At 33.1% G+C, this 17,730-nt stretch overlaps 2 protein-coding genes across 2 annotated transcripts; both read right to left on the bottom strand.

The window, feature by feature from the left end:
* Positions 1-102: 102 nt before the first annotated feature.
* On the bottom strand, positions 103-4,825 carry LOC134280850 (interferon alpha-inducible protein 27-like protein 2B). Its single transcript, XM_062763295.1, has 4 exons — positions 4,735-4,825; positions 2,933-3,085; positions 2,585-2,724; positions 103-557 (listed from the first exon to the last, which is right to left on the bottom strand). The coding sequence occupies exons 1-4, from the start codon at positions 4,811-4,813 to the stop codon at positions 411-413; spliced, it is 519 nt and encodes a 172-aa protein (XP_062619279.1). The 5' UTR covers positions 4,814-4,825; the 3' UTR covers positions 103-410.
* A 10,434-nt stretch (positions 4,826-15,259) lies between these two features.
* LOC134280854 (octopamine receptor beta-2R-like) lies at positions 15,260-16,333 on the bottom strand. Its single transcript, XM_062763299.1, has one exon. It carries the CDS (start codon positions 16,331-16,333, stop codon positions 15,260-15,262), a length of 1,074 nt encoding a protein of 357 aa, XP_062619283.1.
* Between the last annotated feature and the right edge of the window lie 1,397 nt (positions 16,334-17,730).

Here is a 17,730-nt window from a genome sequence, read left to right as displayed (position 1 = left end):
TACTTATAATTAGCTATAGTGGCAGACACGTATCATCGCCAGGAGTAGGGGGTATATTCTACACTAACACTATTACAGAAAAAAATATACAACGCGCTTGCACTGCTGCAAAAAAATATTTTATTCAATAACTATGAGTATCAGTATTGTTTCCCTTTGGACACCTCGTACTGAAGATAGTCTTCATGTGTAACTCTTAGTCTTTGTTGTCACAGTTAGTATAGCAGCTAAGTCAATATTTTCCTGAGTCTCTTATAAATATAACTTTTCAAACATATATAAACTTGTTTAGTCTTTCATTAAAACACACACAAAACTTCAATATAGTTTCTAAATAAATAAATTTAAAAAATAAACTTTTTTTTTCATAAGACATAAATTGATGAGTGTTTGTACAATAATTCTTGGAACTATTCCTGTTCACAGTTTCCTGATGAGAAGTAACGTGTAGCCATCCCCATTAAGGTACCCACGCCCGCCTTAGTAGTGGCGGCAGCTCCCAGTACACCTGCACTTTGTGACGCAGCGAACCATCCACCAGCGGCTGTCAATGGAGTCTGAAAATATTACAGTTTTCATGTTAGCTTGGACTTTCAGTAAGGCGTGGCATTCTCAGCGCTACGTAATGGCAAATACTAGAAGATTCTCATTGGTTAAGAAATTACCGGTAATAACATCAGAAACTTTAATTTTTGACAACGATGCTACGACTTAAAGTTATGCTCCACCTCTGTGCCGTGAGAGAAGTTTTAATTAATTGGCTATTTACTACACCAGTAGACATTCGACTGAATTGCTATCCTATGTTAATGTATACATGCATACCGGTAATTAACTGCAGAACAGTAGCTCTCTGCTTGAGAAAATTCGGACAGATAAAGCAGAGAGCTACAGATCCAAGCGTTGTAAAAACCTTCGATTTTCGCCGACGATTTTTTGTCGCTACTTTATGTATTAATATTGTGTAGTCTAAGCTCTCTCTGGCTTTTAGAATTGTATCCTATAATAATTCATATATTTAACTCCTATATTTGATACTTTATTAAGTTTATTTACCTTTTAACTGTCCGAAACCGTCCTGTATAATGTTTTGTATATGGTTTAACAGAGTTCCATTTCGACGTCCGTAACCACAAACAGCCATTTGTTATCGTTTAGAGGTAGATAAATTATCAGGAATTGAAGTTTAATGTAAGATTAATAATTAAATACCATTTCAAATTAATTTCAAAGCTGGGAAAGTATAAAATGCAAGAAAAAATACCCGTGGTGAGCGACAAAAAATCGTCGGCGTAAATCGAAGGTTTTTACAACGCTTGGATCTGTAGCTCTCTGCTTTATCTGTCCGAATTTTCTCAAGCAGAGAGCTACAGTTCTGCAGCTAACCGGTAATAACAGTGAAGGAAAGCTGTGTAAATTTCAGAATCTAATTAGGTCGAGAATGCCACGCCTAATTGAAAGTCAAAACAAAACTGGTAAAGGTCGTAATGAAGATTAAATTCAGATATGAACTGAATTTTACGGAGATTCAAGAGGACATGAACTATGACGATTCTCTCTCGCGTTACATGTACATGTAGCGCTACATGATAAATATGCCGAGTGGAAGCGTTGTAGGTCATATACCTCATGAACTTTCAAAAATTTTGATTCATTTCTTATATTTATATAATATTAATATATATTTTTTTGATGTGTTGACAGATGACGTCATTTTTTAAACAAAATAGTTTACACTGTATGATTTGACAATGAAGATATTCCAATCTCCCACGCAGAGTTGTCGTTCGTTCCTCTCACAGACATGTAATGATGAATGACCCGATGGTAGAGAGAGAAGATATTCATGCTTTTCTATGATTTTTCATGAGAAAATGAACAGATTTTTAAATTGCAAAGATTCTAATATAGAGGAAATTATTCAATCGTATGGTTTAGGTATCAGTTAATGATTACAGATGAAAAATTTTGCTTAATGTGATTGTTTATTTTTTCACATTTTACCGGGGCCCATAAGTGCACTCGTTCTTTAATGTGTGTGTATAGACTTTTACAGAATGAGATGTAAACCTGTATTGGTATTATTTATTTTGTTTATTCATTTTAAAGCAACAATTTTTATTAATAAATGTTAATAACAAAAATAATACTAGTATTTCAAATCATATATATACATGTACTTATGGATCATAGAATTGAAATTTAATTTTTAAAATATCATATATTTTAAGACAATTACAATTAATTAAAAGGTGATTTATATTGATCAGACGACGGTTAAATAAAAGATTTCAACATTTATAAAATAACCTATTGACATGATATTTTTTATATCAATTTCAATCAACACAAAATAATTTATTTATTTAATAAAAAAATATTTGCTGGATGGTTTTGATCGAGATATTTTTTTCTCAGAATTCCTAATGGGTTTTTCCTACTTGTTTTTGCATATAATTTGTAACACTTGGTTTTGCGTATAATTTGTAGCACTTGGTTTTGTGTATGATTTATAACACTCGGCTTTGCATATAATTTTTAGCATTTGGTTTTTTAGTGTTGAAAACGTTTTTTGTTTCCTTACCTGGAGCCAGGCAGCCAAGCTACCTGCTGCTACCCCGGCTGCAGTAAAGCCCGCCCCCGCCAAAACCGCGGGAACGCCCACCACTGCCGCTGCCGTCCCGACCCCCACGGCAACAATGGTTTTTCCAGACACCATGCTCGCTACAAATTAAGAATATAATTGACCTTTATTTTATGACCAAAAAAAAAAACACCTCAAAACCTGATGATGATCAATCATTTCCATCTTTTGTGCATGAAATCTTTCATACAAATGCTTCAATGCACATTTCTTTAAAGTGGCAAAAATGTTACATTCTTGCTGATACATGTACACGCGTATATACATGTAGGCGTTTTTCTGTAGTACCTTCCTGGCAGACCGGAATGTCATGGTTCCATTCTCGTCCATCACGTACTGGTCGGAGAACATGACAATCGGACGGTTCAAAACCATCATCACATCTCAAAATACAGCGCTCATTGTACGAATCCGCGTCCCAATGTCCATTCTCAGGATTATCTACCGAGATAAATAATATTACATGAACATGTTTAAGACCCATAATTACTATACATTTTCATTGATGGTATAACTTGCCATAAAAAAATTGTCTCAACTGATGGAGAAATTACTGTCAACATTTCATTTTTTTTTCTTGCATAGACCGGAGACGTATGCATTAAGACAAAAACCAAGAAAACAGAGGTACTGTGAGCAGTGAGATCACTAAATCAAAATGATAACACCCCCCTCCCCACTCCAATGCATGTATGATTATAATGACAAAGTCCCTGATTGGTATTGGAGACCCGAAATAAGTGTCAGATCAAAAATTAAAAAATAAATGTAGGAGGTGCACAATGGTTTTATGTAACTTTTAAAGAATCTGTGAGAGTATCACTTTAGGTGTACAGGAGGAGTTGCGGATAACATGGATAAGAGATGGGTATACCCTTCAAAATTGTAGAAAAAATGGCAGTGTCAATGCTTTGCTCTGGAAAACCCAAAATATGTGTCCGATCAAAATGTAAAGAAGGAGGTGCACAATGGTACTATAAATTTCAGTGGTAAAGGAGGAGTTGCGGAAAGGACATAGGCACCCTAAAGCGTAACAGACGGACGGACATCTCGATTACTACAGTATATTCCCTTCCGCTTTTTAAGCGAAGGGTGTAATACTTTCGAGATTTTAGTGATTCACAAAGATGCAATAAGCCTTCAAATTAACGCTAAAAATATTCAAAATTTAGTTAATTTTGCAGAATATATGACACCAGATTTTTCCATATATTGTCTAAATTGGCAATTTAAAATTCCCAATTAAAAAGGTAAATTAATTATAATAGCGTTACATGTATTTTAAGTATAATTTTAAATCAATGTTTGAAAATTCTGGCTCAGATTTTATACTCATAAGTATTAAAATAACATTTTCGATTTCGAATACTTGGAAAGAAAATTGAAAGTTATTAATACTAGGCCCTATACTTCCATCCAAATAAATCATCTATACTACATTATCTATTATCATTAGGGTTGGGTATTGGTCCGAGATTTCGTATTGCGATATAAATTGCAATATTTTAAACTGTATTCCAATACGTATTGCAATATTTTCAATGTAATAAAAATGGCATTTTCTTACTATTTTTATTTTAATTTACATGCAGAATCAATGTACATAACTATGATAAGTAACCAACACGAAAAAAAAATCTTGTTGATTTCCTTTAAGTTATGCTCTGAAATGTTCTCCCAAAACAACTTCTGACTTACTGCTTGGCTTAATATCAAACTTTCATGGGTCCATTTTTATATTTATTGACAAAATTCCTTAATCTAAGCATATTGCCAATATATCGATATTACAAAATCGTATTGCGATACGATATTTTTTATCACTGTATTGCAATACATGTATATTGAAATATCGATATTATTGCCCAGCCCTAATTATCATACAATTGTACATTGTATATTTAATTCATCAATATATATTTAATTTAGCCTCAAAGAAAACTGAAGATTAAACTGTCTCTAACTCAAAACGAAAGTAGATCTTGTATATATACGAAATGAATTTATTTTTATGTTTGAGTAATGTAACAATGAATTGTTTTACCTTTCGGAGCATGCACTATTGATTTTCAAACATACTAAGTACTTACTGGGACATTGAAAGCAATGAATTAGTGATATTAGTCCAAAACATAGAATCAATGACAACAAATTAAATACCGCCGCCATTCTTGCATCAGAAAAAAACCCTTTGAACTAAAAGTTATGGTGAAATATTTCTGCCAAAACTAATATGTTTACACGTCAGTCATATGGATCGGCTTGTCAGATATTTGTATTATAGATTTATCATAATGTGATTGTAAAATTTGTATATCTCGACTTGTAATTAACTTGTAACTTATTCACGCAAATAAATATTTCCACACATGTTACATTTTTTTTAATTTGTCTAGAATGTCAATTATTTTGACTTGTCAGAGATTTGACAGTAGCTGCAGAACTGTATAGCTGAGTCTACGAAAAAAATTGACAGACAGGAAAGCTACAGTGCCTCTCATTGAAAAAAACTGCATAATTATAGCGCAGAAAAAGTGCACTGTTTCTCGATTTATTTCTCCATGTTTTTACTACTAACCGTGTGTTTCTAATAAAAATCTTTTCACTGCTTCCAAAACAAAACATTCTTTGTAAATATTGTTTTCAATCGCCCTTCTGGCCTTAAAATGTTAATAAAGACCAACACTGATACCCGCTGAATATATAATGAAGCCACGCCCTCCAGGTTAGTAACATTCGACATTGCTTGACGACGGGTGATATATATTGATAAATTGTTATACCTTTTGTTCCTATACAAATATGTACCAAAAAAGTTTAACATTTCTAATGTTTTTCTGAGCGGGCATTGATTTAAAAAATCGATGTTGGGGCGCTGAGTGAGATGTTGGACCGCTAAAGTCACAGAATGGGTGGAGCTTAATCTCATTTTCACATTCGTTGGTGTTAAAAAGTGACGGTCCTGTTGTCATGAAAGACAACTTACATAAAACATGTTGGTTCTTGGGTCCGACAAAACGCATGTTGCCCTCGACCTCAGTCAATGAATGTATAATATTATCAATCCAATCAGGGATCAGAAGAAAACTCCAGATGTAAAGCTTGCGGTTAGGAGACGGGCAAGGATCAGCTATTTGTAAATAATAACGGCCGTCACAGTGAAAAAAAAATTGTGTCAATATTTTTTACATTTTTTCTAATTAAATACATTTATACCTATACTTTTTTTCATAAATTTAATAAGGAAAGATAGTTGCATTTTTATTTTTTAAGAAAATCGCATCCAAATACTAGTAAAGGTGATCAAAAAGTGATGGGCGTTATGTTGACACATATAATGTGAATTTTTAAGTTATTTCGCGTTATAGAGAACCAAAAAAAAGACCATCATATGCATGGACCTGAACACACTTTTACTTGGGACAAAGTAGACAAATTTCTATGACCTATCTGTAAAATTAATAAGGCACAATTAATCGTGACGGAGGTGACATCAATTTTTCCTACTATAGCATTTTCATCATTCGTTTTTCTGCACAAAAATCATGTTTACCGTGAGTTTTTCTTCACTAAATGAGGAAATAACACTAGTTTTTCATTAAAAAGCAGGACAGGATACATTAGTTCTTTCTTGAAGAATTTTTTTATCCTGTGTAATAAACGGATGTTTTATATGACAAATTGACAAACTAAAGTAAGGTAGTTACGGAGGTTACATTAACGACGCTTTTTAACGCATTTCGTAAGTTTTGTTAAGAATACACACGACTTTTAATAAATTCAATGAAGTTAATTTGTCAAATACAACTCCATTTAAACATTCTTTTTATACTTATTACAACTTCTGAAAGTATTTTCATGAATTTTAAGCGCTGTGAAAAAAAAAATTTTATCTTTAACAAAATAATAAGAAAAAAAATCTTGTCCAACAAATTTTCCAACTCATACAATCATCTTGGAATTCTTCTAAGCTCCAACTTTGATCCTGGCGAAAGAACATCAAACGCTTGCAGGAAAGGACGGCAAGCATATTTCGCTCTTAAAGTTTCCGAACAGCTCAACCCCAAAACAGTGGCCAAAATGTACAAAAAAATTGTCTTACCATCAGTTCTCTACGGAAGTGAATTATGGTGCGATCTTCGGACAAAAGACATAAGAACACTCAACGCATTCCAACATTTCGTTGTTAAACATGTTATGGGACTGCCCCATCATACAAGATCAGACATGTGCGAAAGCCTTCTAGGTCTCCTTCCAATTACAGCAGAGATTGACATTAAGAAGTTGCAATTCTTTGGTCGTCTCTGTGAACTCAACACAACTTACCTCACCAAGCGTATATTCATCATCCGCCTGTTTTCCTACCTCTTCAACGCTAGTACTAAACATTATGGGTTTATTCAGGACATAGAGCCAATCGCAAAACCCCTAAAGGATTACATTGTTTGTGACGAGCTGACGCTTTGCTTGTCGAGAACTTTAAATACTACGTCACATTCTCACCACATCAAAGGACGTAACCGAGATGGCGTCTCTCCCACGCTAAAGTCGGTCAGCTGCAACATACAGCTTGTTTTCGGGGTTCAAAAAATGGAGTAGACAGTCCCGATGTCGTTTTCTTGAATGTTACCTGCAAAGTTTCAAGTTTTTTTTAAACCTTGAATTTAAAAAAAAGTTTTTTTTAACCTTGCTTTTAAAAATGTAAAGATTTTTTCACTCCATTACGAATATTTTAATTGGTCGATTATTTTATTCTATTATCGCAATTTTTTTTTCATATTTGCGAACAAGTATAAAAGTCGAGTAGTGCATGATTCATTGATCATTAGATTTATTAGTTACGCGTATCAACCCAAGTCATGCATGCTGAGATTGTTGGATTTGGTACAAAATATACTGGTGAAAAATGGATACCCTCTTTATGCGTATATTCGAGAGAAAAGATAAAGAGGGAAGGCCTGGGAAGACGTGTCCATTTACCTTCAAATTTTAACGATTGAAGTTCAATTTATTTTTAAGTTTTAACGAATGTTGTATGTACAAGGTAATTTATACCAAATGACGGAAAATATCTAATTATCATGGGCGTCGGAAGCAAATTAAAGTGGGGGCTAAGGGTAAGAAATTTTTTTTTTAGACCTTCCAAAAAAAACCTGAGTAGCAAAAAAAAAAAAAAAAAAACAACAACACACACACACACACACAAACAAAAACAAGGGATGTGTATTTTCCAAACACAAAAATCCTATTTCGTGGGTATACCTACGCAGCAATGTTCAATGCCTATACTAAGTCTAACTTTGAAAAAGCCCCCCCCCCCCCCTCTCTACGCTCGCCCGGTTTCGACGCCTATGCCTATAAAGTCTAAATCTAAATACACATGCATTTTCTGATTCCTTTAGATGGGCCTGGCAGATTTTGAAAATAAATAGACTTTGTTCACGTGTTTCCTCTGAAGAAAAGGTTTTTTATAAAAAGAAAATTTGCCAGTTACCGGTACTAAACTGCGTCGCAGGGAGCGTGCGCTAGTTTCTGTTATGTTGCAATTTTTAAATGATTAAAATATAATTAATATATTCTGGTATTTGCAATGAGTTTCTATAGGTGTTTTTATTTGGGTGCTTAAGCATTGTGCTATATATTTCTTGGAGAAGAACAGGTTTGTGATGTGGGTTGCACTAACGCGCAATATTGGCTTTATTCTGATTTGTTTGTAAAGTATCTTTATTAAAACGTAAAACCTTTCGAACAATATGTTTGAAACGAAAAAAAAGAAGGTGGGTCGAGGGCTGGCCAAGCTTTTCTGATCACATTTTGCCTAACGTCTGTTTATCCGTCTTTAAACTTTTCACATTTTCGAGTTCTTCTCTAGAACCACTGGGCTAATGTTAACCAAACTTGCCACAAAGCATTTTTTGGTAAACGGTACTCAAGTCTATTCAAATGAAGGGCGACTTCTTTGAGGAGATAATTCAGAAAATGTGAAAATTTGCAATTGATGACATATTTTTAAAATCATCTCAAGAAACAGAGTGCCAAGAATGTTGAAACTTATGGGAGAAAATTTCAAGACGTGTAGATTCAAGTTTGTTCACATATACTCCCATCCCCTTTAAAGGTAGATTGGGACCACGTATGGATTTAAACTTTCAATACTGAGCTGATTTCTGCTATTTTCTTAGCCACGTTGCTCAGGTATGCGATGTAGCCCATGGGCCTCTTGTAGTTCAACTACGTTAGTACAATATAAATATTCATTGAATCGCATGATTATTAAAAGTTGTCTTAGCATTCGATAAAGTTGTCCCACAGTTGCTGAAATCGCACCTGTTTTTTTTTCCATTCTAACCCCCCCCCCATATATATATATGGAGGATATGTTGCTGTTTGCAAAAACTCTGCGTACGTAGTGCTCAGTATGGGTTCCCTGTTATGGGTATTTACATGTTCTTACAGAAATCTCAGTTTTATAAAGGATTGCGAAAATGTGCTTTTGAGTACTTTTCTACATAATGCACAGTATTTAAAAATTCTGCAGCAGTGCATGTATGTCGTATATGATCAATCAGAATGGATTTAATGTGTGCTTACTGATAATTAAAAAATCAGAGACTGAGTGCTAAATTAACGAAAATACCTGATCATATTTTAAACATCACTGATGCAATAGATTGAAATATATATATATTCAGCCACTGAAACGTTTCCTGGAGAGAGAGAGAGAGAGAGAGTGAGAGAGAGAGCTATTATATATGTGTGTATTTTTTAAAGCAAAACTATGCACCCGTTCTAATTTAGTACTTTTACATAATTATTGACAATTGTGAATAGACATACTTCTCTTCTTGACAGAAATGTTCTTTTATATATGGATACTTAAAGTACAAGTACATATTTTTCTGGTATAATACGGCTGTTTGGGGTATACATGTAATAAAAAATCTATGTATACTTAGTTCTCAAGTCTCAAGTTCACGGCTTGATACACGAACGGAATATTTCTCTTTTCCACAGAAAAATCATTTCACATCAACAGTCCTAGTGATTTGAAACAATTAAAATACTACACAATCCAAGAATGACGAGGACGAATACTTAAAATCCAGCAATTTAAATTGATCATGTACATCATTTTATATCGCATGTATACTGTGCCTTATACCGGTACACAAATGGTAAATGCTATAAAATTAAATTTTCACGGCTTTTATTTATTACGGACTCTAAAAAATGCATATAATATAAAAAATGCTCTTTTTAAACTGTTTAATAAGATTTGTGTTTTCTGTCCCCTTTTGTAAACCCGTTAAACGTCGGCGATGTGTATTGCAGCAGACCGACTTTAGCGTGAGAGAGACGCGATCTCGGTTACGTCCTTTGATGTGGCGAGAATGTGACGTAGAATTTAAAGTTCTCGACAAGCAAAGCGTCAGCTCGTCACAAACAATGTAATCCTTTAGGGGTTTTGCGATTGGCTCTAATTCCCATACTCATGAAATACAACTTATACCACGTGTTAACTGGTTATCTCGAAAGTGGATTCTTCCCCAACAAGTCTCAGTGGAAATCTTCAGTGAAATCTTCTGTCATCTCCTTTCACTCTGCCTCTAGGCGCAACCGAATGCTTGTCGACCCGGACTTTGCTAGATTCAACGTTCTCTGCGCAAGCAAACCACCTGAGCATCTGTGGATCATCCCAAAAAATATCCATGAAATTGTTTTATGTAAATTCATTGTCAAGCTATGGACCCTTTTAGATGTACTGCCGGAAACATGCTGCCTCTGCGCAAAATCTTTCACAAATGTGTTCGAGCACATTACTACGGTTTGCCCCGAAACATCTCTGTTTCGCGACGCCTGGTGGGAAACTGTGATTGAGGATTACGACATCTCACTAGGCGCCGAACTCTCAGGACTCCCTGGAAACGAATTATACTTGTTTCTGCTCGGTGCCAGATGTCTAACACCCGTACTTTCCGACCGTGATGCACCAGAACTCCATATTCTTAACTTTCGCCTTATAAGAGATGTGGCTGCGGTGTATCAAAGAAAGATAACATACTCGTAAATGGATACTTCTAACCCCTGTGCATTAACTTTATTTTTTTGCAAACATATAAGACAATTTCTTCTTTTTCAAATTTAATTTTGCATTAATGTAAATAATAAGCACTTTTATGATGTTATATTTTTGTTCTTTCACTATGTGTTCTTATATGTTCATGAATCTCCAATGGGAGGAAATAAAGAAAGAATGAATGAATGAATTTTAAGCGCTGTGACGGATGTTACATTATAACATCCCTCACAGTTTTTCATGGAAGGGATAATTTAAATCTCTACAGCTTTGTAATTTTTATTTAGTAATTTTATTATTTGTTCTTCATTAATATACAACTGAAGTTTACTAATAAAATTTTATCTTTAACAAAATAATAAGAAAAAAAATCTTGTATCAGCACAGATTTAAATTTTGACAATGGTCAAATAATAACAGGCAATCAGCCAAGAAAATCCTTAGTAGCTGGTAGCATAGCATCTGAAAATAAAATAAATGAGTTTACCTCTGCTAATTACCTTAAAATATAAACAAATACTCCAAATTTCATGATAATATTGTCATACTGCGTAAGAAGTAAATTATTTGACCAGAAAAGGTGTCAACATGCATATGTCATATCCGTTTTTCAATTTCTTGTCAACATGTAACAGCCAAATATTGTTATGTTACTAGTGTACGAAGACAGGAAAAAATGCGGCTTTAACAGATAAGTAATGGTAAATATTATATTTTCTTTCCATCTTATTGAAAAAAATATGTCCATAAAATTTCTACGTAACATAATCGAATCACTGTGCTTCAGCAGTTATGGTTTGACATTGTTATGTCAGTCAAAATTTAACTGCCAACCACCAAATGACCTCTATGATCGTAATAGAGTAATAATCGTGTATTTTTAATACAATTACATTAATTTCAATGTTTAAAGTTAACCCATCATGTTGACCGACACTCGTAGCGTCCGTTATTCAATTTCAAAGCTATTTTTCTCGTGATAATTATAAGCAAATAGTAATTATTTTTATCTAGAATTGTAAGGTAAACATGCATCTTTCAGAATAGTTTTATATAAAAATGTGTTAATTACAGGTATTTTTAAAAATTGTATTTTTGACACATAGGTTGGAAAATCTCTTATAAGCATGCGCAAAAGTTGGACTATTTTATACAAATTTGGCAATAATAAATTTATTTCTTAACATAAAAAGATCGAATTGTTTATTGTTTCTCTTTCATATTACAAAATTATAAATACAACCCTATGAATCATAAAATAATTATATTCTTATTTATTTCAATTTTAAAAGTGACGGCTGTTATTATTTACAAATAGCTGACCCTTGCCCAGTCTACGTGTACTATTTACCTTGAGTTCAGCTGTCATATTACGTGTAGATTGTGACGTAATGCAAAACTTCACACTTAAATGAAATTGAAAATAAAGAAAAAGTTTTGCTAATTAATGCGTAGGTTTCGCATCGAAAAGCGCTAACTTCTAACCTTCACGGATAAACGCAAAACTCCCGTGTTTATTACAATGAAATAAAAAAAAAAGAAAGGGTATTTTGAACTTGGACCAACAACAAGGTGCTACATGTATTTTTTTTATTTTAGCCCATGAATGTGTCTTAATTTCTTATTTTCTGAATCTTTTCTTTTTTTACATTTTTTTTCTCAACACTGCTAAAACAATTGAAAAACCTATATATGCGAGTTTTCTCAAAGATACACTATATAATTATAGACTCCAGGGAAGAATCACATGTCATCTTCCCGGTGTCTTTTTCTAACATTCTCTAGAATGTTCTAGAATTTCTAGAATTTGAAATAAAGAACAAGGTTCACATGGGACCATTTTTAGCGCTGTGTATTTCTGAAAAATCAGGATTACTAACAAAGTCATCCTTAATTGAAAATATGTTAAGTTTTACTTGGACTCTTTGTGACTTCATATCAAATGAGAATGATGTAATTTTTTCTCCTGTCTTTGTTTTATGACGTCATGAATTCCGTCATTTTTTTTTCAAATCTTGAAAATTTCTTAAAAATGACCAAAAATTTAAGCTATATTTGAATATTTTGCATAGCCCCAAACGTCTGATCTAAAGTGTTAATTATAAAATGAAAGAACTGTGGAGATCTTGCTAAAGAAAATCAGTCTAATGATTTTTCTTTTTTCAACAAGGGAGAAAAAGAAAAGTATTAAAGGAGCTTAATAATTATTTTATTAATAAGTAGGATTTTCAAATAAAATCATTAATTCTGAGGACTTCTCAATGCTGTTCTTGCATCACGTCTGATTAACATCTCCCGAGGAATTGTCAGTTAAAAGTTCAAATAAAAAAAACCCGAGTCTGTGTTAATTGTAATAATCAAGTTTTCATAACCCTTTGTTACAACAGAGAGAGAGAGAGAGAGAGAGAGAGAGAGAGAGAGAGAGAGAGAGAGGGGTCTCTCTTATAATCTCCCTTTAACAGAACACCTTTTATTAAACAGACAAACACGCGCTTTCTATAAGTCAGTAAAAACGTGGGCAATTTATCATCGAACGGAGGTTGAAGAAATTGAAATGGCCTCTGCCGTAGTTAAAACCATATTTATTTTAATATGTCTGAAGTGCCGCCATCCTGTATGGTTTATCCTATAAATAAACTTCCTTGATATACAGTGCGATTTTTTTGACAATGATTAATTGAAACACTTTTCCTCAACAAACTCAGGGAGGCAATGTTGTGAATTGTGGTTTCGGTAAAATGTAAGATAAATAAATGAAATATTGAAATTAAAATTACCTTTTTTCAGTTTTTAAAATGAATTAATTAAGACAGATACAACTGCATTCTTATCTACAGTTTCCGGTTGACTTTGTTTTCTTGTTCAATACCGATGTAAATACTAAGTACCGTAATTCAAAATTGAAGTGAGAAATCAGCACAGAACACTTGGAAGAGGTCCTTCAGATAACATCAGACGGATGACAGATCATCAATCATCATCTCCTACTTACAACCAACTGATTTAAAAAACATACAAAGAGCTATACATTATAACACAGACTGTTATCAGATCGATAACTGTCATATTTCATTATATCCCCCGCTTGAAAAGCGGGAGGGTATATAGTAATCGTTAATTCCGTCCGTCTGTACGTTCGTCCGTCCTTCCGTCCGTCTGTTAGGTTTCTGTGTACCCATCTCTTATCCACAACTCCTCTCATACCACTGAATAAAATTTGATGAAACTTTCACAGAATCTTTATTACATATTGCCATTGTGTACCTCATATTTAACTTTTTGATCCGACACATATTTTGGGTTTCCCGGCCACAGCAAAACATGAACTTTGCAATAATAAGTATATGGAGGCAGGGGGTATCATTTAGTGAGCTCATCGCTCACAGTACATCTAGTTAATTATTCTTTTCTTCTTTCACTAGGAGACTTTTCTTATTTTATTATCGCTGAATAGTAAATATCCTGAAGACATAAATTGTTTATTAGTTTTTATGTCAGATGATTCTAGTGAGACAGGAAAATCCAGATTTCTTGTCAACAGCAAAGTACCCAACCCTTTGTCAGCTCCAAAACTCAGAAATCATTTTCAAGGGAAAAAATTAAAATATTGAGCTTATCTATTTAATTTTCACTGCATGGTGCGTGGCATCTATACCCTTGGGAAAAATGCCAAAAACAAATCAGTATGAGTGAAAAGAAATCACTGTTTTTTACTTCCATAAGGAAACTACATGTAAATGACATGTTCAACTAATTGATTATGACCTTTTCAAAATGTTAAGAATGCTAAAAATAATTACATATTGAGTAATATTCTGTAAATTTCATTTTTTTTTTTTTAGAATTTAGATCTAAGGGCAGATCACTCTAATTCCAGAAGAATATTATCATAGAATCCGAACTCTTGAGTGTGCAGTGTAGAGAGGTTTCTTAAAAGCTTTCCATGCTTGAAAATATATACAAATTTTCCAATAATTAATAATAATTAAAAAGAACTTTCTTGACCTTGAATACTTTTTATTATCACTATATATTTTATTCTGTCAAAAAATAATGCTTTTTATACTGTCCATGTACATAAAAACTACTATTAATATTTAGTGTGCTTAAGGTTCAGAAACCCTCTGTTCACTCATGAATATTGAAATTTTTCTTTAACTTTTATGATTTTCCAAAGGATATGTCTATGCTGAATAAAATACGAACAATTATAGCATGGTTTGCGGGGCAAAATTTGTCAAAAAAGGCACTTAAACTTGACAAATTTATAAAGGAATAATAGACAATTTTGACATAAAGAGTTATCTTTCTTATCAGAGTATCAATGTACCTTAAGTGTGTTATGTGAAATTATTACCTGTGCTTCAGGAAAAAAAACACAAAATACTCTAAAGTTCATCATTTTTACAAATAAGAGGTCAATGTTATTAATCTATTAGTGTTCTACTCTTTATTGCACACGAATTCTAAAAAATCTATATATAAATATCTTTGACCTCTTTGTCACTGAACGCAGTAATATCAAATTTAATTGTCACTCAATTACAGTATTTACAAAATCTTCTCTTAAATCTGGTTCTAAACTCCTTATCAAAAAATCCATAAATAAACGGATTAACCACGTTGTTGAAAAGATAGAAGTTATCAAAAAACACTAGCAGCAAACAGAGAGACATAGATTTCCCCAGGAAGAAGTACCTGTCTTTATTGTAATGGATATCCAGTATTAACTTGGGTACAAAACACACGACATTAAGTATAGTCATCAGAATAAACATCCAAGACAGACGGTTGTTTGTGATGAAGGTTGTAATAGACCTGGCAGTTATCTGTTTCACTAGCCTCGGTTTGGGCTTCTGCTCGGGGTCACGACCCTTGCTTGACGAATCTGTATTGGAAGGTTCGTAATCATCTTTTGTTTTTGGTTTTGGTGTCTTTGCTTCTTTCATTGTCTGACGTATTTTTCTACCCACTGTTGTGTAAAGTATGGCCATTAGAGAACTCCATATGAGAGAATTGATCGTTAAAATGTAGTAATATGCATTTGAGCTGGTAGCGTTTTCAAAGCGTTCCTCCGTACCGCATATAAAGACCGTCTTTGTTTCATTTACAAATATCTTCGACCTTATCAAAATTGAAGTGAATCCAGCGAAAAAGTAACTTGGAACGGAGATTCCCACAACGAAAATCCCGAGTACAAACATGATGGCGACTTTAACTTTCAGAGTAATGGCTTTACTATGAGGTCTACATATTAACATATACCTGTGGACCGCAATGGCGAAGTAAATACAACCGGAAGTTACAACCAAAACGAGACCGATGAATTTGTTGATCTTACAAGCCAATTCTTTGTCCCTGGTGTCATGAAACTGCTGAACCTCTGATGAAAATTCTACCCAACCATTATAATTAAGTGTGATAAGATCAACAAAAGCCAGGAAGGGAATAAAAAGCCGTCCGGAACTGAAGACATTTTTCATGTCCTTCACGTACACGATAATTACAGAAACATTTCCCAGACTGCCTAGAACGACGTAAAACACAAGGATAATGGCATTGGGTAAATGATAGATGAAGTCTATATTTGATACGTCCACTGGTATCTCCATTCTCTTCTGATGGGTTAAATCAATACAGTCCCTTTAATCTGTTGTATTTCTTTTTCTTTCGGTTCTGTGATACCCTTTATACATGTCTGACCAGGATGGAAGATTATTAAGTGGCGGAAAACCCTGTTCAGTTGTTTTTCTACTTACTGTTGAGTCAAACAAGATCAAAATTAGAGATCATTTTTACATTTTTTAATTTCCTGAAACATTTTTCTTTTCTTTTTCTTTCTTTTTTTTCTTTTTGCTTTTATTGTTGTTTGTATCAATCTTTTATCTATGGTGTCGGAAAAAAATATTTTTGTATAAAATCTAAAAAAAAAAAGAAAAAAAAACAAGATATTTTGATATGATTCAATATATATACCGATTTTCCTTTTGCTTCTCACATGTAAGGACCATGTTTATCATGCACTTACTTAGGTTTTCAACTTTTGAGTACTTTTACAAAGAAAACTTAGTGGAAAACGTAATTGTGACTCAGGATACACATCGGATTTCTATCATCACCTTATATAGGCTAACATATAATGATATAAGAAAAAAAAACCTGGGGAGTCATTTCTTCAAAAATGGCTTATAAATACAATCAGTAAAAACAAAATTTGAAAATTTTCGCTTATTTTTACAGTTGATAATAAATAAATAATGATAAAATAAAGCACTTATACCGCAGTAAATAAACTCTGATAAAATGGAGAAAAAGATAGTACAAACGTTTTTCTTCTTCAAAGATCATTAATGATAATAACTACATGTAAACCATGTTTATATATAAATGAAATGAATAATTTTTATAAATAAATATTTTTAATGAATAAATTTTTTTAAAAAGTTAAATTTTGTAGGTGACACTCATTTACAATGAAAATTGGTGCGGACAGAAACACCAATTCATCCATTCATCATTTTCTTTCGTTTGTTTGTATCATCTGTCCTTAAGGAGAATCGTGGTTTTTTCCACAAGTTGTAGACTATAAGCATGATAAGAGACTTGAATTAAACAGAATGCATCGGTAGTCGTTTGTTTATTACCCTTGTCCTTTCTCATTTAAGACACCATAATAAAGACAGAACTCGTACCATTTTCTACCTCATTCTTTTATAACTTGAACAGAATCCATAAAGTAGTTATTCAGCTCTTGTCACTCTTACAAAAGTTATTTTTATGATTTGCACTTAACCTGTTTAATTCTTGTTTTAGATTTAAATTATTATTTGGTGACCCAAAAAATTATAGAACTTTTAATTTGAGGTCCAAAATTATAAAACAAGTATGTTTGTGTTGATTCCAGAATAACGCTGTTGAATTAACCTTAGGGCATCTGAGCCAGGGAGAGAGAGAGAGAGAGAGAGAGAGAGAGAGAGAGAGAGAGAGAGAGAGAGAGAGAGGGTATGTA

The sequence above is a fragment of the Saccostrea cucullata genome, unplaced genomic scaffold (genome assembly GCF_032062105.1).
Source record: "Saccostrea cucullata isolate Sc308-1 unplaced genomic scaffold, CSIRO_AGI_Scuc_v1 ctg2582, whole genome shotgun sequence".
In the NCBI taxonomy this organism is placed as follows: Eukaryota; Metazoa; Mollusca; class Bivalvia; order Ostreida; family Ostreidae; genus Saccostrea; species Saccostrea cuccullata.
This window is presented reverse-complemented; position numbering and strand designations above follow the sequence as displayed.

Excerpts from the sequence above, each read along its gene's own strand:
- LOC134280850 (XM_062763295.1), bottom strand. The coding sequence starts at position 4,813 with ATGGCGGCGGTATTTAATTTGTTGTCATTGATTCTATGTTTTGGACTA. Across the intron at positions 3,086-4,734 it reads TCATTGCTTTCAATGTCCCA|ATAATCCTGAGAATGGACAT; the intron begins GTAAGTACTTAG and ends TTATCTCGGTAG. Across the intron at positions 2,725-2,932 it reads CATTCCGGTCTGCCAGGAAG|CGAGCATGGTGTCTGGAAAA; the intron begins GTACTACAGAAA and ends CTTAATTTGTAG.
- LOC134280854 (XM_062763299.1), bottom strand. The coding sequence starts at position 16,333 with ATGGAGATACCAGTGGACGTATCAAATATAGACTTCATCTATCATTTA.